We start from the raw sequence: 24,674 nt of genomic DNA, 5'->3' as shown, positions 1-24,674 counted from the left end.
CTTCTCATTAAAGCAATTAAAAATAAGAATTAGCAACATTGTGGTCCTCACCTAATAAAACAAAGCTTCATGTTAAAATCATTCCTGAGACGTTTGTATCTGAATGAATTGTCTCAATATTTTAAATATTATGGTGAGCCATTGAATTAGAAGCCCAAGGATACTGAGATATATATTTAGTGTAAGCATGGTGTGAAATGGATGAGTGTGAATTGGATGAGTATGAATCAATTAGTCTGTTGAAGTTCTATTGGTGTTGGTATCAGTTTATTATCGGTTTATTATTATCACAACGAAAAACTTTCAAATATCAAGCAGGGACATAAAAGGTACCAAAAGCGATTTAGAATCTAAATATGTTGGGAGTACCATATTTTATTGATCTCGGATCAGACATACTGAGATTATGTTGAAACAAGGAACTGCGGATGCCCGTTTACATTAAAGGGCACAAAGTGCCGGAGTAACCCAGTGGGTCAGACAGCATCCCAGGACAAGGATGGGTGATGTTTCAGGTCAGGACTTTTCGTTAGGCTGAAGAAGGATCCCAACCTGAAAGGTCACCTATCTCTGATTCCTCAGTGATGCTGCCTGACCCACTGAATTACTCCAGCATTTTGTGTCCACACTGAGATTATGTGCAGATATCGTGTATGATTTTCTCTTCTCCGATGCAGACGATGGAACTTGGGAGATATTCTGAACATACTGTGATGTTGCTCAAGGCTCTCCCAAATAATTGTCGCCATCGCTGAAGAAGCTTTTCGATTTCTCTGACCTACAGAGTAGCAATAATATTGGCTTCCAGAGATAATCTAAAGGGTACTCTGGATAAAAGTCTCTGAACTTGATAGGATCGTGTGGTAGCCCAGAATAAAACAAAATGGCACATGTAGACCAGGAGTCAGTTTGGGGTGCCTGTACAACAGTGGCCTGGCACACCTTATGTTCCTGGAATACCCAATGTTACCTCAGCAAAATTAGAAATTGTGATAGAGAAATAAAGTCCTGATAATCTAAACAAAAGTCTTGATGGTACATTTCAATGCCAATAGAAATAAAATTATTTGTATGACAACCTACCTCATCTCCAAGAGTCCACTTTGCAGCAAGTATTAGTATTGTTTGTCCCCTTTGGAATATGCAGCATGATGCTCAGCAACTACACTTCATTACAGTGCACAATTATAACCTATTCTTTGTTTTATTTCCAAAACTTGGCAATGTCATATCACAAACTAAGTCCATTAATACATTCATATTTGACAACATTCAGTTTGGCTGAAAAATTACAGACAGTTGGCATCTATAAGTAGCCTAACGCTATGTTTAACCCAGACTGCAAAGGGAGAAATGGGGGTGTGATTCTATCTTTTAGACTTTACTTTACTTTAGACTTTAGAGATAAAGCGTGGAAAAAGACCCTTCGGCCCACCAAGTCCATGCCAACCAGCGATCACCCTGTACACTAGCACTATCCTATACACTAGGGACAATTTACAATTTACAGAAGCCAATTAACCTACAAACCTCTGCGTCTTTGGAGTGTGGGAGGAAACCAAAGCACATGCTTCAGGAGAAAACACATGCGGTCACAGAGAGAACGTACTAACTCCGTACAGACAGTTAAGAGTGAACCTGGGTCTCTGGCCCTGCAAGACAGCAATTTCACCGCTGCGCCACTGTGCTGCCCTGTATCTGTTGCTACTCAAGAAAAAATTGACAAGAATGCTGCCAATTATAATTGTATCAAAGGACATACTTTGTGGTATTGGCAGATCTGGAAATAGAACAAAGAACAGGTGAGAAATATGCATCTTAATGAAGTCGATGCTAAGAATCAAAGTGTAAACTTTAATGGGGCCATCTATGTTGAGTTCAATAGCATCAATCAAATCAACAAACCTATTTTACCATTATCAGTCTGAATTTATTTATCAGTCTGAAGAAGGGTCTCGACCCGAAACGTCACCCATTCCTTCTCTCCCGAGATGCTGCCTGGCCTGCTGAGTTACTCCAGCATTTTGTGAATAAATCGATTTGTACCAGCATCTGCAGTTATTTTCTTATTTTACCATTTATAGGTTTTACCATTTTTATAAGCCAGGGACTTCTCAAGCATTCACCTTCTGAAGATAAGCACTTCTAGTTTCCTAACGTTTAGCTACGTCTTATGGAGATCTGACCTATGACGTTACCTGAGAGACGGAGTGTAACGATTGTCGTTCACCAGCACATTTTGATCAGGTCCTTTCCAGGTGACAGTGGGCTTTGGCCTCCCACAGACTTTACAGCGCAATATGATTGTCTCTCCGATAGCACATGTCAAGTCAGCCAAGGGGATAAGAAACTCAGGTGCCACTGTGTACAAAGAAAACATTGAAGCCAGTGAAAATACAGTGTGCAGTGTGTAACACATTAGAAATTATTACCTCTAATTATTCTGAATTACAGCAGTGAAACTATTTAATGATCCACTTACCTTCGTGAATAAAATTTGGATTTAGCAACTGCAGCAAAAGAAGAAAATTTGTGGTCAGTAAGTTACTTCATAAAGAGCTTTTTTGAAGAGTTGCAACTCAAAATAAATGAATAGATTTTTTGCTATGACAAGTTAACTTGAACAGCTAAATATAAAGCTTAAAAACTGACATTGACCAAGACATAATTATACATTATCTTAACAAACACTGCAGAATTCAGCTAACAAATGCACCTCAATTTGATTCATTCCTGAATTGGATAACCCATCAGAGATACTTGCCACTACTAGCGGAGGGTGGCATAGTGGCGCAGCGGTAGAGTTGCTGCCAGGTTCAATCCTGACTATGGGTTCAGTCTTTATGGAGTTTGTACGTTCTACCTGTGACCGCGTGGGTTATCTCCGGGTGCTCCAGTCTCCTCCCATACCCAAAAATGTTTTTTTTATTTTTAGGTTAACATGCTTCCGTAAAATTAAAAAATGTCCCTAATGTGTGCTAGTGTACGGGGTGATCGCTGGTTGGCATGGACTCGGTGGGCCAAAGGACTTGTTTTCACGCTGTATCATTAAACTAAACTAAACCTGACTGGATTATTAAATATACTTTGAAATCTAACATAGTCATCAGTCAACTTGTCCAGCAAAGTTCCAGCACTGTCTTCACGTGCCCTCAGCAGAAGTTCATCACCCTTTCATCTCCCATGGCTGTAAGGACTAGTGTAACAACGCAAAAGATGATCTCTGTACATGGTGCATAATTCAACAAAGAAGATTGTCTATTATTTTCTGCTGGCTGGGTTCCCTATCCTCATTTCTCCTCGCCCTTCTCTAGAGCTCCATGGGGCAGTTTCTTCACACAAAGAAGTTATTTTGCACATTGCCACTACTATGAATTTGGAAATCCCCTCAGACCTGCAGGGTATCCACAGATATATTCAGGCATGGCAGCTTCTATCAAATTGCTAACTATTTAGGGAATCAGAGTACTGATGGACTCCGGCAAATGACAGGTGCATCCCTCAGCATATGGAAGCCTCAGATCCCTGATAGAAATTACAAGCCAAAAATACAACATAGATGTTTAAATATGAGGACTGTTTTGGAAAGTTCAATTATTTTGGATAACAGCATTCTCTGGAAAAACAATGAACATCAAGCAGTGAACATTTTCTACCTTTAGACTTCAAAGTCAGCCCACCGAGTCCGCGCCCACCAGTGATCAACTCGTAAACTAGCACTGCCAACACACACTAAGGATGATTTACAATTTACGGAAGCAAATTGATCTACAAACCTGTACGTCTTTGGAGTGTGGGAGGAAACCGGAGCACCCAGAGAAAATTCACAGTCACAGGGAGAATGCACAAACTTCATACACACAGCACCCATGGTCAGGATTGAACTCGGGTCTCTGGGGCTGCAAGGCAGCAACCTGTGCTGCGTTTCCTCTTGGGAACATAGCTTTATGTTGTGGGACCTTTCAATTCATTAAATATTATAACCATGAAATTAATATTATAGTACAAAGCAGAGCCTGAGGTTGATGGCTTTCTTTCAATTAAGCAAGAAACTCCATCGAGTGATTATGGGCTAGGGATTCCCACAAGTTAGTGAGAATGCTGTTTTTTTTCAAAGCTATGAGCCTAACCTTAAATCATACTGCCATATTAAAATAATAAATATGCCAAACCTTTTTTCACAAGTCTCCATGAAGTCACTTTATAGAATTATGAAACACAGTCAACAGTGAATGAAATTGAATGGAATAAATATATTATATATAAATGGAATAGAGAACTTTAAATACTGAAAATGCAATTGGGAGAAAGGTGTTTCCATCTCCCTAAAATGAAAAGAAATTTAGGCAGTTAAAATTCAAATTAGGAATTGCAAATATGAAAGTGCAAGTAGTAAGGTCGATAGTAACGGATTTCAAGAGACTTAGACAAGCTGGGCGAACATATGGCAGAGGAAGTTTAATGCAGTGGTTAGTGTGAGATAATGGAGTGAATGTATCGAGGATGTTACCAGAGAGTGTAGGACCAGAGGGCATAGCCTCAGAATAAAAGGATGTACCTTTAGAATGGAGATGAGGAGTGATTTCTTTAGATGGTGAATCTGTGGAATTCATTGCCACAGATGGCAGTGGAGTCCAAGTCATTGGGTATTTTTATAGTGGAGTTTGTTAGGTTCTTGAATTGTAAGGGCGTCAAAGGTTACAGGGAGAAGGCAGGAGAATGGGGTTAAGAGGGAAAGATAGATCAGCCATGATTGAATGGTGGAGAGGACTCAATGGGCCGAATGGCCTAATTCTGCTCGGAGGACTTATGGTCCATTCTGATAGAATAGGAAGTGACAATAGAAGTTAAATGAGAGCTTAAAAAGCTCTTTTGAACAAATCATTCTTCGTCCTAGGCAGTCCTTCTGTGTGGAGCATGACTCACATCCACTACAATTTTATGGGTTGTGTTTAATCTGGGAATCGTAGACTCTTCCAAAAATGGGGCAGGGATGCTGTTGGATGGCTTGCAAAGTGGTGCCCTTTACTCCTACTCCTCTTAACACTGGGCTTCTGTATCTACCCCATGTTCTCTATACCATCCCAAATCCTCCTTCTCCACTTCGAGTGATCGTGGGTGAGGCATTCCCGCAGGTTGGAGAGACTGCTGTGTCTTTTCAAGGAGGCTTTGAGCTCAGCTTTAAATCTTTACCTCGGTCTGCCTGGTAATCGTCTCCCAAGACAAAGCAAGGAATGGTCTGTCTCTTTGTGGAGTCAGGTGTTGGGCATACAAATAGTCTGACTGAGCATAAGTAGGACCTCGATGCTGGGATGTTGGTCTGGCAAGTGATGCAGACATTGATTTCTTTATACTTTAGATGAATTTAGAAGATTCTGTAGTGCTGGGGGTATCTTTCTAATGGATACCGACCTGAAACATTTTCTGAACATTTTCCTCCACTGATGCTATCTGAAACATTGAGTTCCTCCAGCAATTTGTTTTTTCATTGAAGATTCCAGCATCAGCAGTCTCTTGTGCTTCCAGTGCCTTGAATTGCCGACTTAGATTGTTATATTTGGGTTATATAAGGCCTTTTATCCCATCAAGTCTAGGAGTCTTTAAGAAGCTGTTAGACAGGTACATGGATAGGACAGGTTTGGAGGGATATGGACCAAATGCTGGCAGGTGGGACTGGTATAGCTGGGACACATTGGCCGGAGTGGGCAAGTTGGGCTGAAGGGTCTATTTCCACACTGTATCACTCTATGACTCTGTCTATGCTGGCTCTTAGAAATGTACACATTAGTTCCATTTACCCACGTATTTTCTTCTAACATATTCTTTCTCCCCTTGACCGCTTGCCACCTCGTTGCACTTGGACAGCTAACAGTACCCAATTAACCTGCAGGGTAATAGGGATATGGATGGAAAATGAGGAAACCCATGAAGCCAGGATTGAACCTGGCATACTAGAGCTATGTGGCAGCTGCATTATTTGCTTTGCAACAATGTCATACATAGAGGTTGTCTCGGTGACAGACACATAGTGAGAACATGGACCACTGCTGTTCAGGTGATCATCAATATTATGAGGCCTGATGTCTTGACTTCACACCCCTTTTCCTTTGTCGACTGTCCAAAGATAAGCCTACAATGGCTTGGACCTCTACTGTAGAACTCAGACATTAGATGGCTTCTACTTGTACTGGGGGAGTAACCTTCATGCATTGGATAAGGCAAAGACCAAGGTACCAGACACTCCTGGCAGTGTTATTGAAGATAGCTGTTCCACATCTTGCTATGTGTAGGAAAGAACTGCAGATGCTGGTTTAAATCGAAGGTAGACACAAAATCCTGGAGTAACTCAGCGGGACAGGCAGCATCTCTGGAGAGAAGGAATGGGTGATGTTTCGGGTCTGAAGAAGGGTGTCGATCCGAAACATCACCCATTCCTTCTCTCCAGAGATGCTGCCTGTCCCGCTGAGTTACTCCAGCATTTTGTGCCCACCTACATCTTGCCATGTTGTTCCAGTGCAATTACTATGCTGGCATCTACCCAACATGTGGAAATTCCCAGTTTTACCCTCTCCACAGAAAGCAGTATAAACCCAACCAGGTCTGTACTGCCCAAATCATCTACTCTTAGTATTCAACGGAGTAATAGAATGAGTCATTGACAGTGCTAAAGAGCATCATGTACTCACAAAAAAAAGGATTACTTTACTTTAGACTTTACTTTAAACTTTACAGATACAGTGTGGAAACAGGTCCTTCGACTTACCACATTCGCGCCGACCAGTGATCATGCCGTACTCTAGCATTATCCTACACAGTTGGACAATTTACAATTGACAGAAGCCAATTAACCTACAAACCTGTGCTTCTTTGGAGTGTGGGAGGAAACCAGTGCACCTGGAGAAACCCACGTGATCACAGGGAGAACAGAAAACCCACGTGATCACAGGGAGAATAGACAGCACCTGTACTCAGGATCGAACCCAGGTCTCTGGTGCTGTATGGCAGCAGCTCTACTGTTGCACCACTGTGCTGCCCTAAATGTAATGCCCAAATCACAAAATTCTGGAGGAACTCAGCATCTGGGAAGTGAATGGACAGGCAACGTTCTGGAGCGAAACCCTTCCTAAGACTCTGAAATGTCACCTCTCCATTGTCTACAAAGATGCTGCCTGACCCACTCAGTTCCTCCAGCTCATTGTGTTTTGCACAAGATTCCAGTATCTGCAGTTCCATGTTTCTCGCTATTAATGCCCAGTTTGGTTCCAGAACTCGTCCTAACCTTGGTCCAAGCAAGGATCAAAGGCTTGGATTTCAGAAGGTGGGAGTGACTGCCCTTGAATCCTTGGCAGGATTTGACTGAATATTGCATTGTGATGTTCTGATAAAACTGAAGTCAGTGGACGTCAGGAGAGAAAACATCCCAGCGGTTAGAGTTCTGCTTGTGGCTGTGGGATGTTGGTCACTTTGGGAATGCCCAGAGCCGTGTCCTAAGACCAAGCATCATCTGCTTTCTCAATAGTCTTCTATTAATCATCAAATCAAAAATAACAATAGTCGCTGGTACTGCTTAATGTACAGTTCTATTTTTAGTTCAACAGAAGAAACAGTTCATGCCTGCAGGTAACAAGACTGAGACAACATTTGGAGATGCCTGATAAATGGCAGGTAACATTCATGACAAACATCACAAACCAATGATCATCTTCAACGAGAGAACGAGAGAGTCAAACCACCCGTCCTTGATCGCACCATCATCAAACCCCTGACTATCAATATCTTGCAATGGGAAGGGTAGTGGGGGAGGGGTAGTGGGGGGGGGAGAGATTATTATTGATCCAGAAGTTCATGACCAGGTCACAGGTTTGGTGTCCTTTGGAGATAATTTACCTCCAGATTTTACCAAGCAAATCCACCACTTACAAGACGTTAGGATCATGGTGGAACATTCTCCACTTGCCTTGATGGGTGAAGCTTCAACAACATTCAAAAAACTTGGCATCAAACAGGACAAAGCAGCCTGTGTGACTGGCATCACATCTACTGAACCAAATATTCCTTCATTCACCACTGTAGCATTGTGAATGTTGTGTGTGCCATCTACAAGTGTGTAATGCAGTTACTTACCTAGGCTCGCACAACCAGAAACCTTTCCAGCTAAGAAGGACAAGGGCAGTAAGTCCCTGGGAAGACCATCATCTCCAGGTGCCATTCCGTGTCACACACCATCTTAACATGAGATGTAGTGCTAGGTCTTCATTGTTTAAATAAGGACTGCCAACTGAACAGCATCGTAGGAGGGCTTTCTCCAGAATGTAGCCCACCATCATCTTCTCAAGCTCAATTAGGAATAAATTCTGGCCTGGCTAAAGCACAAGTGCATGCTAAGAATGTTTTTTTAAAGCTAATATATTAAGGTTATAAATCAGTGAAGTTGGATAGATCCTGACAATTTTTAATTATGTAGACAAAGTCAAATCCAGGTACAGCAGCTTGGCATTTCCTCAAACAAAATGATATTCTCAGACATAATGTAGACACAACGAACTGCAGATGCCGGGCATCACGGCTTATGGGGAGAAGGCAGGAGAATGGGGTTGAGGGAAAGATAGATCAGCAATGAGGAGTAGATTTGCTGGGCCGAATGGGTTCATTCTGCTCCTATAATCAATGAATTTATGCTCGTTTACAAAAAAAGATACAAAGTGCTGCGGTACCTCAGCAGGCCAAGCTATATGCCCAAAACTGTGGTGTTGTAGATGGAGGCAGTGGAGACTTAATTGGCACACACATACAAAAAACATCCATATAAATTAATAATATGACAACTGACGGAATAGAGAAGAAAAAAATTGAATTATCCGAAAAGCAATTCAGTGGAACATAGGGAACTGAGTCAGTTGTTTATGGAGTTATGGTGTTCTCACTGAGACAAGAAAGAAATTAAACTGCTTTTATAATGTAAGACACAAAGTGGTGGAGTAACTCAGCGGGTCAGGCAGCTTTTCAGGAGAACATGGATAGGTAACGTTTCATCTAGCAACCATCTTCAGACTCAGTATCCATTTTTAGTGGATCCTAGTATCCACTTCCTACTTTTATAAAGTAGTTTGATGGATATGAAATGTTTCAAGGGATATGGGGCAAATGTGGGCAAATGGGGCATCTTAGTTGGCATGGAGGAGTTGGGCAGAAGGGGCTGTTTCCGAGCTGCACAGCACTATGACCTCACCACATCCTCAGGATATTTACAACCAATTGATTCCTTCCGGACAGAAAATTATTTTGTAATTTTGCCAATTCTGGCTGTCAATTTGTGCTGACAACTGGAGCAGTGATTTAAAATAATTGGTATCATAGAATCATGCAGAATTTCTGGCATTTAGTTGCTTGTGTCCTCGTCAGTCAAAGAAAGCTATCCGGCCTAATCCCACCTTCCAGCACTTGATCTCTAGATTTGCAGGTCATAGCTCTTCCACCACACATCCCCACACTATGCACATATGCTGAAGGATTTCTACTATTCTTTCAGGCAGAGGTTATCATACACCTGCTGGGCGAAATTTGATTTCCTCATCTCCCCTAATCCTTCTACCAATTACCTGATACCTATGCCCTCTCTCGATTGCCAGTAATCCTTCCTCTCTCTCGATTGCCAGTAATTTTACACACCTCATATGCCTCTCCACTGCTCCCCCTCGTGTCAAAATAGAAAAGCTGCAGCATATCCACTTTCCAGAAAAAATCCCCAGAAATCTTCTCTGCACCTTCTTCAGTAGAATCACATTGTTCCTGTAAGGTGGTGACCAAGATGCACTGAGGTTTATTCAACATTGTTCATAATTCCAGCAAAACATCCCTGCTCTTAATTTCTATGCCATGGCTAATGTGTGAAAATAGGGGTGCACAGAGGCACAGCAGTAGAGTTGCTGCCTCACAGTGCCAAAGACCTGGGCCTGATCCTGTCTACGGCTGCTGTCTGTATGGGGTTTACACATTCTCCCTGTGACCATGTGGGTTTTCTCTGGGTGCTCCAAAGACGTGCAGGTTTGTAGGTTAATCGGCTTCTGTAAACTGTCCCTAGTGTGTTGGGTGCAAAACTGGAATAACATTGAACTAGTGAATGGGTGATTGATAGTTGGCAATGGTGTGTACTTCAGATAGTTCCTCGTTCCCTCTCTTTCCCCTCCCCCTTCCCAGTTCTCCCACAGTCTTCCTGTCTCCAACTTCATCCTATCTTTGTCCCGCCCCCTCCCCTGACATCAGTCTGAAGAAGGGTGTCGACCCAAAACGTCACCCATTCCTTCTCTCTCTCTCTCGAGAAGCTGCCTGACCCGCTGAATTACTCCAGCATTTTGTGATACCTTCGATAGTTGGCATGGACTCAGTGGGCCGAAGGGTCTGTTTCCACGCTGTATCTCTGAACTAAGCTAATGCAAGTACAGGTATGTAGGTTAATTGGCTGGGTAAATGTAAAAATTGTCCCTAGTGGGTGTAGGATAGTGTTAATGTACGGGGATCACTGGGCGGCACGGACATGGAGGGCCGAAAAGGCCTGTTTCCGGCTGTATATATATGATATGATATGATATGTGTCCTTTTAACCAACCTATTTACCTGTCCTTTAGGCAGGTAAAAAGAAGTTACCTTCTTCCATCCATGTTCTCCTGAGATCCTGCCTGACCCAATGAGATACTCCAGTACTCTGTGTCTTCTACTTACCTGTCCTACTAGCTTTAGATTTTGTAGACATATATTCCAAGGGTCCTCGCCTTTTCTCAATACCCTCACATGTTCTGTATATTCCCTTGCCTTGTTTTACCTCTCCAAACACATTTCCTCACACTTCTCTGAATTCAATTTTACTTGGCAGTTTTCTACCCAACAAACCAGGCCATCAATGTTACCCTGAAGTTGACAGCTTTCCTCCTCCCTGTAACCACACAGTTAATTTTTGTATCATCTGCTAATTTCTTTATCTTTCCCCTCACATTCGATTATGAAACATGAATTATACTCAGAGAAGAGAGTACGTGACTGAGTAATGCTTCTTGCGGAACCCCTTTGGTAATAGCCTTCCAGTCATGAAACCACCCTAAAATTCTTATCCACCTCTACCAGTTACTGGGACATTTAGCACAGAAGGTTTCAGTGCCATCATGGGGAACTGGTTTAAGATCAATTGTCAATAGGCATTGGCAGGGCAATGTCTATTTCAGGCATCTTAGCTGAAGTGATTTGGAAAAAAAGCTGCTTTACTCTCTGTTACACCCTGTTTCTACAGCAGTTAATAAATCAGCGTGCTTAAAGGAAGGCTGGAGGCTTCCAACTACAGATGTAGTTTAGTTTATAGACAATAGACAATAGGTGCAGGAGGAGGCCATTCGGCCCTTCAAGCCAGCACCGCCATTCAATGTGATCATGGCTGATCATTCTCAATTAGTACCCCGTTCCTGCTTCTCCCCATACCCCCTGACTCTGCTATCCTTAAGAGCTCTATCTAGCTCTCTCTTTAATGCATTCAGAGAATTGGCATCCACTGCCTTCTGAGGCAGAGAATTCCACAGATTCACAACTCTCTGACTGAAAACGTTTTTCCTCATCTCAGTTCTAAATGGCCTACCCCTTATTCTTAAACTGTGGCCCCTTGTTCTGGACTCCCCCAACATTGGGAACATGGTTCCTGCTTCTAACGAGTCCAACCCCTTAATAATCTTATACGTTTCGATAAGATCTCCTCTCATCCTTCTAAATTCCAGTGTATACAAGCCTAGTCGCTCCAGTCTTTCAACATATGACTGTCCCGCCATTCCGGGAATTAACCTAGTAAACCTACGCTGCACGCCCTCAATAGCAAATTTAGAGATACAGCGTAGAAACAGTCCCTTCGGCCCACCAAGTCCACAACGACCAACGATCACCCATACACTGGTTCTATGTTATCCTAGTTTTGCATGTTATACACTTGGGCAATTTACAGAAGCCAATTAACCTACAAACCTGCACATCTTTGGAATGTGGGAGGAAACCAGTGCACCCTGAGAAAATCCAAGCGGTCACAGGGAGAACATATAACTCCGTACAGACAGCACCAGCACAAATCCGGTCTCTGGGGCTGTAAGACAGCAGGTGTAGCTACCACTGTGCTGCAGTGTGTAGTGTTTTTCCCTATTTTTCTGCGCACCTCAGTCTGAAGCTGTGCCAGGTTATCTTGGTTCCCTCAGGTTCCTCTGATCATGAGCTCAATCTATGGTTGCAAACTGAACCCTTGTTCACCAATACTGTCCAAGTGATCCTGGGGTCCAATTTCCCATTGGCCTGTCACCTCTTTAACTGAAGGCTCTGCATCAAGTTTGTACTTTAGCTCGAGACATGATCCTATTACTAGGCTGTGATATATACTGACTGCGAGAGCTTGTAATTTAGCAGAATTCTCATAAGAAAATGGAGATAAAATGAGAAACTATAAACCTTGAATGTGAAGCAGGTTGTTGCTGATGAAATAATGCTGCAATGGATGAGCTACGGGATGTAGCATTTAATTGTAACTTTTTTTTGGAAAAAAATGATCATTCTTGCACTTAAGACTAGTACTAGCAACTCTGATGGTCTTTAACCTGAAATGTTAACTCTATTTCTCTTTTCAAAGATGCTATCTGAGTATTTCCAGCATTTTAGTTTTCATTTCGATATTGATGTCTTTGGACATTTCCAGGATTCCATATTTAAAATAGTATTCAGTATCACAGTATTCAGTATTAAATGAAATCAGCTTGACCTGCTGAGTTACTCCAACATTTTGTGTATATCTTTGGTGTAACCCAGCATCTGCAATTCATTCCTCCACATCAAACCTTGCCAATGCAGGTCAGTCACATATTATACATTACTAATCATTGGCATCAATCTAGCTGAAATATCAAAATGTAGATTAATGCAATATTATCTATTTGTCTTAGTTTTCTCTAAGATAATAAAAGAACAGTTAACAGAACCTAGAGGTGAGTCAAAATTAGTGAGTTACTTTTCACTATTAATTCTCTTTAAGATTGTTCTTTGGCTGATAAAAGAATTTACAAGGGCTTCTATCCACTGTGATCCTCTGTGGCCAGGTGGTGAAAGACTAACTGTAAGGACACAAAGTGATGGAGTAACTCAGCCGGTCAGGCAGCATCTTTGGAGAACATGGATAGGTGACGTTTTGGATCAAGACCCTTCTTCAGACTCTCAGTATGACTAACTGTAATTTATTGTAGGTGATGTAAACTCAATAAATATACTTTATTTCTTCATTCTCCCCTGAAGGCCATGCCTTATCCCTGTGCCTTATCTAGAGGACTGGTTGAAGTCAACTGGGCACCATTGAGGATTTTAAATGTATTTACATCACACTCTAATAATCCTAAGCAAAAAAAAAATGAAGGTCAATAACAAAGACTCCATGTCATAGAAAAGAACATTGTGGTTTGATCATTATTGGTCTTTGTCTGTCACTACTTTATGGGCATACTTGTTTGAATATCACAAGCAAAATAGTTGTTACTACCTCCATACTAGTTTTAGGATCAAGATCATCACATTCGGACTCCTCAGAACTGTTAGACTCCTTTGTGCAGCATGAGAAGAGAAAGAAACAAAATCAGAATTAGAAAGTTAAATTGTATGTTTGAAAACAATTCTATGACAAAATTAAATCCAGTGTACAAGTGACTGAAAGCGCTAACCATCTTGCACGCTCATAGAGCACATCTATTCAAGAATTACTATTAATGAGAAAGCCTCATACTTGCTCAATATATACAATTTACATTTAGTGATAGAAAAGTAAGAAAATGGGTGGAAACAACACACTACCCACATGATATGTGACTTGCAGTGGGGATTAGTAATTTCACATATGGTGTATCCTCTGATCACAAGACATGACATTACAATTGCTGTACAGACATCAAAATTCAATTACAAATGGGTACTATCAAAGTGCAGCACATTAATCTGGTAGCTTACATGTTTGGGAATGGATTACTGCAATCTTCATGATACTACATATTTTAACCAGGAGCAACTTTTATTGATGTTATTATAGGAGAACCTTTATTATAAAACTAGAAATTATCCAAGATATTTTTTTCAGAAGTCCATTCATGAAAGAGCTAAATGGAACTGGGAGACAACTTCACCATTCTTCAATATCTTGAACGAGCTCACACATTTACACAGAGTAAGATACCAGACAACAAAGTTGTTAAAAAACTTTAATTTATTCATAATTCCAGCGAAAGAATATGATACACTGACTTTTCAGTACTCAGACACTGCCACAATCTGTATGGTAAGCAGAGGTGCTTTTAGTGATAACAAATCATCAGTATTTTTACTGCCAACTGTACTGTTCCTGTTTCTGATGTTAGTTCTGAAGGTAAGTGTTAATGGTAGGCTGCTGAGGTTGGCTGTTGCTTGAAGGTCAAGCAACAGGGATTGGATGGATTCTAATCAGTTTTAGTCTCGTGAATTGAACCTAGCGTGTGATATATATTTCACCACTGTAATGTTAGTTTTGTTCAGTGGTAATTTGGCCAAAACAACCTTCTTAACAATGAACAATTAATGGTAATAATTTCCCTCTTTGGACTAGGAAGGTCTTTAATTTGGAGGTAAAACCACTCATTTCACCACTCTGGGAAATAAAAGTTTTTGATCTAGCTTAAATGCATTCATTATTCTGATTCTTCTGGAATAAAACGGGAGCGGACAATCTAAGTGTCAACCCCATGGGAGCATTGCCTTGTGTCGGGACCTTATAACAGTGTGAATGTGCAGCTCCTAAATGTCGACTTACTCACATTAACAGAGGCCTTGTTGGTCAGAATATCCTTGGGTTTACGAGCATCACTTTCAAACCTCCCTTCATTTTTCCCACTGTTCTCCTTTTCTCGTTTTCTCAAATGCAGTGATGTGTGCCAAGAACATGACTTCCTGTTGTACCAAAAAATGCACCAAATAACTTGAATATCTTAGGCTTCTGATGGATATAGGGGCAAACACAATCCACTTCAATTCCAAAACTCTGGTAGCCATCAGTAGAAAAAACCCCATTGTATGCTCTCAAAACTAAATCTATCAAGGCGTCTTTTCTTTGGCAGAAAAGATAACAGCTTTAACAAAAAATACTCCCCCCAGATTAGACAGCCTTTATCTTTGCTGTGCATCGCACAATCTCACAAAATCTAGGTTAATGATCTGCAATTCTCCAACACTCACTTTTGACGTCCTACAAAGTAAACAGGTTGAAAAAGGCAGAAAGTGTTTTTTTTACCAAAACCAACAAATAAAATGAAATCCTGGTAATTGGTCACACAATATGGTCTGAAGCCCTAAACATTCATGGAATTCAGGGAATAAGTGCTTTAGGGTGTAACAATTATGATTCTCTATAAATGTTGCACCTCTAATCATTGCACTTTAAAACTGAACAGGTTTTACCATTTTACTTAATTAAAACATGCTCATATTCCAAATTACTTTACATATTTAAAATACATTTATTATTAGTTACATTACAGGTACAACAAAGAGAATTCTGACTATATTGCACAACCTGACTATTTATATGGGCTTATTAAATAGTGCAAAATATTTTTGTACAGGAATGTATTAGTAGGAGACCTGGCAAAACAAAAAAAAGTTTTTTTTTACAATATGCGGTCAATAATTTTGAAATTAAAATAAAATTAAAAAAGTACATGCTGTACAAATTGCAATAGACAACAATTTCTCTTCAGCTGGAGAAGTTAGGCCTCAATTCAACATCAGGCCTTGCGCCAAATGTTTATAAAATTCAAAACAAACATATTAGTAACACAACATAAACATACTTCCAGTCCAGTTATTTCCACATTAGTGTAGTGAGGGTTAACGTAAAACGTGCCAGGACTGCATAATAGTCACTTGTATTACAAATATTAACAAGAAAACCAGAGCCTTCAGACATAGCTCTGCTAAGCTGAAGATGGAGCATTGACTGGGTATTTCTGAAGTTTGTTCCAATGGCCTTGTGGATAAACTCAGGAGGGAAAACCCGCCATCTTTTCCTTTACATCCACACACTGCTTCCAGGGCAGCACCTGGCACTTACTTGATGCTTCCTTCGTCAGTCTCTGTGGAGTAGTCAGTGGTGTAACTCAGGATAAAGCCTGGAATCCACCCTTCAGCAGCGGGGGAGTGTTCATTTGCAGGCCGGTACACCAGGAACATATTCTGCTGGTTAATGGCAAGAACCTGAACCACTTCGCCCTGAAACACGCAGATCTCATTCTCCTTCACTGCCCCGTAATCCTGGGTGACCAACATGGAGGTAGTCCCATTACATCCAGCAGTGGCATTCTGTGCAAAGCAAACAGCATCCAATTAGAATTCACCGTCTGCTTTTACAGTCCGAGAATCTGCCAGGAATTAGAAGAGACAGCAGTTTTCAAACAGCAATCTTCAGGAGAGTGGGTTTAAAAAGAAATCCATAGAATGCTAAATCTACATTTTACTTTCACGAACATTTCCTTTATTCAAAATCGCAGACTATCTTTAATCGGATTTTACCTCGCATGAAATGTTATTCCCTTTATCCTGTATCTGCACACTGTGGACAGCTTGCTTGCAATCATGTATAGTCTTTCCGCTGACTGGATAGCACGCAACAAAAAGCAGCTTTTCACTCTACCTTGGTACACGTAACAATAAACTAAACTAAACTAGATTGGTTTTACTGAAGTAATATATTAATGCATAATTGGGAAACATGTCCTTCATGTGCTTTGTGTATTTAAGAAAATCAGTTCATCAATGTTTACTCTGTTACATGTAGAATAAGCTAAGTCACACAACTGTCCTGAGGCCAATCTTACACTTCATCTCGCCACACCATATGTGCTGTCGTTACTATATTTAAAATGTTTCAAACCAACGAAGGATGGGCCTTGAGCTCATCATTCACCCAATGCAAACTGTACCCACTGTATTAGATCGCCCTCTGATAATAAAAGTTTGTGGTGAGTCCCTGGAAAATGTGGACTACTACTTTGATCTCCGGACACACCTCTCAGCAAGGGCACAGTTCCATAATGGAATTCATCATTGCCTTCAATGCGCCAGCATAGCTTTTGGTCAATTGCGGAAAGAAGTGATATAAGATCAATCCCTTAAACCCAATACAAAATTCATGGTCTGCTTGGCAGCAGTCATCTCTGTTGTCCTGCATGCTTCTTTGACCTGGACTACTACGATGAGGCAATACAAGTAACAGCAAAGATACCAGCAATAATTGTCTCTGCAAAATCTTCAAATTTCAATTAATGGAAAAGTGTCCTCCCCCCCCCCCCCCAATCCAGGCCAATATCCCCAGCTTTGAGGCCCTACCAACACTAGATTGGATTGGATTTAGACTTTTAAACATACAGATATTTAGATGATGCACACCAGATTCTCAAGACGGATGCTTATTCCAAGCTCTCTCAGAGGAGGAGATGACGAGGTAGGCAGAGGGAGCAATTTGGGAAGATGCTCAAAGCCTCTGGAAAAAATGCAACAATGTCACCAGCTCTGGAAAATTGCAGGCCCACTGACACTCAAAGTGATGAGGGCCATTCCAAAGAGTGTTGAAAAGTCTCAGATTCATGCACTGGGACACAAAAACCCTGCGTAAATGCAGAAGGATTGCACCGCCTTGCAAGGAAGCTTCATCTGTTCTGATAGGCATCTCCTGTCCCAACTATGGAAGTATCAGCAGTTCCCACAGTGGCCTCATCAAAACACACAAAGGGAGTGCCAAAGAAGAGATGGACAAATATAGGAAAGGAAATGCTTGGCACTTTCACTTCATTCTCATATATATTTACTGAACTTAAATCTAATTCAATGGTTCAATGGTGTTTTATTGTCACATGTGCAAAGTGCAAACACACAGAGAAATTCTTTTCTTACAAACAGCCCAGGAGAGTATTACCATTCCATCCCCGATTAGCAATTGTACAGAAATAGTTTACTGAGCCCGCATGCAAGAGGTGCCATGTTTTAGCGCCATTTTCCAAGTCCAGCCCACATTCCAGTTGTTATGAGTGATGCCCGATTCAGGCAAGCCCCAGGCAGCTGCAGCCTCCAGTCCTCGCCATCCTTGGTCGAATAGCAAACAACGTCCTCTCCTCGCCCGTCCACCTATGTGCCCTGGGGGCCGTCTCCCACAGCCGACCTTGAAGGCGTGGTCGACCAGACCCCAGTAACTTCACTTCTCTTAATTGTAACCACTCACCCAACCATCATCTGTATCAAAGGTGCAATAGACAAGAGAGCTAAAGGACTTTGCTCTTAATATTCCACAAATTAGCCAAAAACCCAGCACATCCCTCTTGGAGGATGCCCTAGGATATTCACCATGCATGTGCATAGTAACTTTCTGCTTCATGTACATTCAATTTCTTGGCCTCCTGAATTCTGCAAGGATACTGCACACCCATTCTCATGCCTACCCACCATTGCTGAAAATCGAGCACAGTAGGACACAGGCATGGGAAGAAGAAAACAAAAGGTTTCTACTTGCTTTATACCCTGCACCATCCCCTCTATCCAATCTCCTTTTCTTTGTGACACCTGTGTCATTTGCTTGTTGTCTCCAGGACGTCGCCATAAGAATATTCAGCTCAGAGGCAACGGAGCGGTATGAATGGCAACAATTGCTATGTTGACCTTGATGGAATTCAGGAAGTGGGAAGTGAGTGAGGGTGTACCAAGTGCCACTGGCAAATGGATATTGGTATTGGTTTATTATTGTAACGTATACCAAGATAGAGTCAAACTTTTGTTTGTGTGCTATTCGTTCAAATCAAATCCTGCTATACATGAGTACAATTAAGCCATATACAAGTACAACAGGTAGTGCAGAGACGATTTATAAGGATGCAGAATATTGTGTTACAGCATTGTAGCGTTACAGTTAAGGAGAAAAAGTCCAAAAATGTATGCAATGAGGTAGGTTGGAAGATCGGACTATACCCTTGCTTATGGGAGGACCGTTCTGTAGTCTAATTACAGAAAGGAAGAAGCTGTTTCTGAAACTGATGGTATGAACACTCGAGCTTTTGTATCTTCTGCCCAATGGGAGAGGAGAGAAGACGGAATAACCAAGGTGAAAAGTGTCCTTGATTATGTTGGCCACTTTTCCAAGGCAGGATGAAGGGGTGGGGGGGGGGGGGGGGGGTGGGTGATGGTTTGTTTGATGGACTGGGCTACAAAAACACAGCCGTCTATGGCAATAAATTCCACTTGCCCATTGCACTGCTCTGTCTTTCAAAACAGTCACAGTCAACCTTTTACCTCAGCGTCTTCTTCCTGTACTGACCGCATATGCCTTGATCTTCTTAATATCCAAAACCCTCTGGATGATTGTCTTAAACATGCTCAGTGACTGAGCATCCACAGCCCTCTTGGGTTGGCGCTCTTGTCAGCTTAGTCCTGGAAGGCTGACCACTTTGAGACAGTGACCACAGGTTCCAGATACCCCAAGCAAGAGAAACATTATCACTGCATCAACTTAAAATCACCTATTATTCTGCCAAACATGAAAGCGTAGGCCCCTTCTGCTTAAGCTCATAAGAAAAACTCCTGGCAGACAATCAAATGATGGTGGTAGTCACTGTGGCTTTGTGCTTCCACAATCCAATGGTGATCAGAAGACCAGGCACACACACACATTGTGTGGGATGCAAAGAGCATTGTTCCAGCGGCACATGAAAGCCTAAAGCAGGCAATTTGCATAGATTCAATGGCACTCTGCCAAGGGCAACCTGCCACTGGATAAACCCGGTGTCAAGCCGCAGCAATCTGTTGGGCGTGAGAAGCCTGCCGCACCACGTGCTTGAATGGCAAAGATCTGGAACAAGATCATAGAGTAAAATGTGCACTGATGGACACCCACGGACTGAAATTATACTGTAATAAGATAGATTATGCGTTATCATGGCACATCAATATTAACATTATTCAGAGTCATATAGGAAAATGAACAGAGCAAAAAGCAAAATGCTGGAGGGAAACAGTGGGTCAGGCAGCATCAGTGGAGAGAAAGGACAGATGACTTTTCTGGTTGGGACTGACTGGGAAAATCCATTTGTTTGCCTGTTAGCAAAGCTGGGCAGAGTTCTGGTTGCGATGAGAAGATGGTTACAGTGTGGCACAATAGATAAGAGTTTGAAAGAGTGTCCTTTTGTGTTGAAGTTAAGGGACTGGAGGAAAACAAAAAGGCAGACTGTTCTCCACGGATGAGAAGCCACCAGTGATGGCATTCACTGTGACATCTCAGTCTCCTTTGCACGATTCTGTGATGGTCTTTCTCCTTCACAATAAGTAGATATAGACTTATACTGAGGGACAAAATGTGTTCCTGCTCTTCAGTCGCCCGCAAAATGTGCTAGTACAGAACGAGATGGGACTGCGAGGAGCAGAAAAGACAAACTCAGGACTTCATGGAGAAAATAAGATTCAAAGAACATTAATGAACCCTAATGTCAGGGCAAGGCATTCAACACCAGGAATAAAGGCCCAAGATTCTGGGTGGCCTAGTGGCGCAGCAGAAGAGTTGCTGCCTTAGAGCGCCAGAGAACTGGGTTTGATCCTGACTATGGGTGCTGTCTCCACAGAGTTTGTCCATTCTCCCTGTGACCGCGTGGGGTTTCTCCGGTTTCCTCCCACATTCCAAAGATATACAGGTTTGTAGGTTAATTGGGTTTGGTAAAATTGTAAATTACCCAAAGTGTGTAGGATAGTGCTATTGTACGGGGTGATCATAGGTCAACAGGGACTCGATGGATTGAAGGGCCTGTTTCTGCACTGTATCTCTAAAGTCCAAAGTTTAAAGTCTTCAGAATCATGCTAACCCATTTCTTGACTTGTCAGTTATTATTTCTTATAAATCACATCGCAAATACCAGAGTGTAAAATCAGGACACCCACAACTAGTGTGTCACCCTGGATACAAGTACCCATGGCTGGTTTAGATGGACTTGATGGGCAGATTGCAGGGATCATGAGAAAGTGATCTGAAAATCTGACAATAAGCTTTAAGTAAGAAAGGCTGCTGCCCAAAATCTTCGGAGTCAGAAAATATCCCTGCTGTTTATGCATCAAAGATATTGCTGGAAATTCAGTTGCAGTGTTTTGGTAATCTGGATGACTTAATGTTGGAAGGCCTAGGTCAACCAATTTGCCAAATAAAAATGCAGGAATACCACTTGTGTTGTGAAGGATGGATGGGGCTGGATTGAATGCTGTAAACACTGAAGGCAAAATTGATCTTTTTCTTACGACAGTTTTAAACACACCGTTTGACATAAATCAGATGATTTTAATTATACACATACATTATTGTATTTGGACAACAATGAATCCAATCTAAAACATGGCATGTCAGAAATAACAATATCTGCAAATAGTTAAAGTTTTGGGAAACAATGAGCACATTAAGACTTCCATACAGAGACACTGGAACCTTAAGCACAAAACAATCTGCTACAGGAATTTGGCAGGTCAGGTAGCATCCATGGAGGGAAATGGATAGTCAACCTTTCAGGTCATGTCCCTTCCTCTGGGCTATACATTTCCTTCCACAGTTGCTACCTGACCTGCTGAGTTCCTCTAGCACATTGTTTTGTGCTCAACACTTCCATATATATTGATTCCGCTCTGAATATCTTTTAGAAGGCACAAAGCTTCATTCAATCTACTTTAAGGACTTTTGAGGTGAGATAATGTGAATTGTGACTTGCAAAGACTCCCCATTTTGGCTATGGGGGAAGCTGAGCAAGTTTGCAACTGTCCTTTGTAGCTTTAATTAACGATTTTATCCATACATTATATAACTACCCGAGTTAATCCAATGATATAAGTAATATTCAACTTTTACTGCTAGTGTACCATCATTTATGGTCCACTAGAAACAGATACTGTTAAGAATGTTTGATTGTTTGCTGGGAATCATCCACACCATTAGCTTAGAGTATTATGGTAGTGCTTAGTTTGCTGGCATGGTTGAATAAACAGTAGTACTGTGCAATCACTACAAAACTTTGGATTTAATAACCCAAAGCACGAGTTACTGATGCGGCAGTGTAATTCCTCTGGTTATCCATATGTTATTGATCTAGGTTGAAGACTTTCCTGTGCAGGTACCTTGATTTGCTCATAGTCTCCGTAATGCTGGTCGTCATCAAAACTTCCATTGGAGGTAGATAGCTTTAACGGGGGTAGTGATGGGTTGTGAACCAATGATTTCAGAGGCTTTTCGGGCCCAGCCTGGGAACAAGAGAGTGCTCTGATATTAGGCGGGGGTATCCTGCTTGCTTGTGTTTTCCCTGAGGGCTGTGGGCCACTCTCTCTTTTCATGTACTCGATGGGTGACTGCAGCGCTGTAATCAAAATCAACAAATCATGGGAGAATCTGGACAAGTTGCAAATAGTACAAGAATTATTTGTATTATCATAGAAAAACAAACTCTTAATTCTTTGCCAATCTTGTTACAGTAGAACATAGAACAGTACTGCACAGGAACGGGCACTTCAGCCCATAATATTTATGCCAAACATAATGCCAAACTAAACTTATTTCATCTGCCTGTACATGATTCATAACAGATTTCATGTGCCTGAACATAATCCATATCCCTCTATTCCTTGCATTTCCATGTGCCTATTTAAAAGCCTTTAAAAAGGCCACTATTTTATCTGCCTCCACCACCACTCCTGGCAATGTGTTCCAGGCCCCACCACTCTCTGTGTGAAGAGACTTGCCCCATACATCTTCATTCAGAGAGTGGTGAGTCTGTGGAATTCTCTGCCACAGAAGGTAGTTGAGGCCAGTTCATTGGCTATATTTAAGAGGGAGTTAGATGTGGCCCTTTTTGCTAAAGGGATCAGGGGGTATGGAGAGAAGGCAGGTACAGGCTACTGAGCTGGATGATCATATTGAATGGCGGTGCAGGCTCGAAGGGCCGAATGGCCTACTCCTGCACCTATTTTCTATGTTTCTATGTTTCTATTAAACTTTCCCCCTTGCACCTTATAGCTCTACCCTCTAGTGTTGGACAATTACACCCTGAGGAGAAAGGTTCTGACTGTCAACCCTATCTATGCCTCTCATCATTTTATGCAACATTGTTTAGGCAATGTTATAAATACAGGTTTTCTGAGATGCTTAGATATTAGTGATATCTTTTTTGCACAATGTAGTGATATATTTGGATACAATATTCACAGGGATGGATTTCACAGATAGTGATGGACCAGTTATGTGCACAGACGCTGAATATTTTGTATGGCTTGCCCACAGAATGGCTTGTCTCCAGAATTTTCAAGGTTGTTTTGCTCTGGAACTCACTGTTATTAAAAGGCCATTTTGGCACAAGGAAGCAGGGATTAAAAGAAACGAGGACAAACAATCGTCTGTCATTTTTACCCATCAGACTAAAGACAACTATTTGAATTATCCAGAGGCTGAATCATGAAGTGCAAATTAAGGATAAGTTAAAATATTATTCAAATTCAGCAGAGGCAAAAAAAAAACCAGGTTTAGTTAAAAATATCTACAACTATAATTAACTGGGAATGACATTACATAAATATTAACTTTTCAATGCCAAATGGGTATTTAACTCTAGAGTGAAGGACTCATGGTTGCACATCAAAGAAACGGCTGCCCTTTGTGTCAGGGATTATGAGGAGAAGGCAGGGGAATGGGGTTAGGAGGGAGAGATAGATCAATCATGATTGAATGGCGGAGTAGACGCTGGGCCAAATGGCCTCATTCTATTCCTATCACTAATGATCTTATGATCTTCGCCAACTCCATTTACCCGCATTAGATCGAGAGCCATCTATGCCCTGACGATTCAAGTACTTCTTGAGATTTTTAACTTAAAAGTGGCAAAAGTATCAGCTTCCACCTTCTCATCAGGTTGCGCATTGCAGACTCCAAACACCCTCTGTGTGGAAAAAAAATCCCCCTCTGATGACCTCTAAACCTAATTACAATCTAACGGCATAATGGAGTAGGCTTCAAGGCTTGAGTGACCACTCTTGTTATACCTGAAATTTGGTGAGAAGATGAGCATTAAAATTTAGGCCATAATTTTACCTAAATGATCTTAGGTCTGCACACAGAATAGAAACAAAGGTAACAGGTTTTAGCGACAAACTGCATCCAGGCTGTTTTAATTATTTTATGTAATTTTACCCTTTTTAAACCCCTAAATCAGTTTTGTACTTTAGCACGTATTATTCTGGGTAAAGGTGTTGCATCCATTTATTTTTCTAATCGACACCTCATTGTTGACTCCAATTATTTTGACAAATGTGGCAAGGTTTTCACAGAGCTAACGTCTTTATCACATGTTGTGGAGGCGCAAACTGATAATGGAGAGTAACAGAAACTTTGAAAGAAAAACATGACAAACACTTGACCAAAGACGATAACGGGTTGAGAAATAAATAGAGGAAGGACTGAGAAGGATGCTGAAATGAAACAGATGGATTCAACAGCAATTCAGATTCAAAAGGTGTTTTAAAATTTAGATAAAGGAACCAAAAAAAAAGAATATTTTCATATGTTTAAATTTAATAAACAAAAGAAAGAGGTATAATAG

The 24,674-nt window shown here is 41.3% G+C and overlaps 1 protein-coding gene across 5 annotated transcripts in view; it reads right to left on the bottom strand.

The window, feature by feature from the left end:
• The window catches only part of LOC144595941 (kalirin-like), a 159,111-nt gene that overhangs the window by 17,061 nt on the left and 117,376 nt on the right, over positions 1-24,674 (bottom strand). For 4 of the 5 annotated variants that reach the window (XM_078403893.1, XM_078403894.1, XM_078403895.1 and 1 more), the window contains 6 exons: positions 22,207-22,442; positions 16,133-16,380; positions 14,841-14,973; positions 13,544-13,603; positions 2,483-2,510; positions 2,199-2,361 (listed from right to left, as the gene is read on the bottom strand). In XM_078403893.1, the coding sequence (XP_078260019.1) occupies positions 2,199-2,361; positions 2,483-2,510; positions 13,544-13,603; positions 14,841-14,973; positions 16,133-16,380; positions 22,207-22,442 (868 nt within the window). Of the gene's footprint in view, positions 1-2,198; positions 2,362-2,482; positions 2,511-13,543; positions 13,604-14,835; positions 16,381-22,206; positions 22,443-24,674 lie in introns of those variants that run through there. The other variant, XM_078403897.1, reaches the window with a different exon arrangement.

The sequence above is a fragment of the Rhinoraja longicauda genome, chromosome 8 (assembly GCF_053455715.1).
Source record: "Rhinoraja longicauda isolate Sanriku21f chromosome 8, sRhiLon1.1, whole genome shotgun sequence".
Lineage (NCBI taxonomy): Eukaryota > Metazoa > Chordata > Chondrichthyes > Rajiformes > Arhynchobatidae > Rhinoraja > Rhinoraja longicauda.
This window is presented reverse-complemented; position numbering and strand designations above follow the sequence as displayed.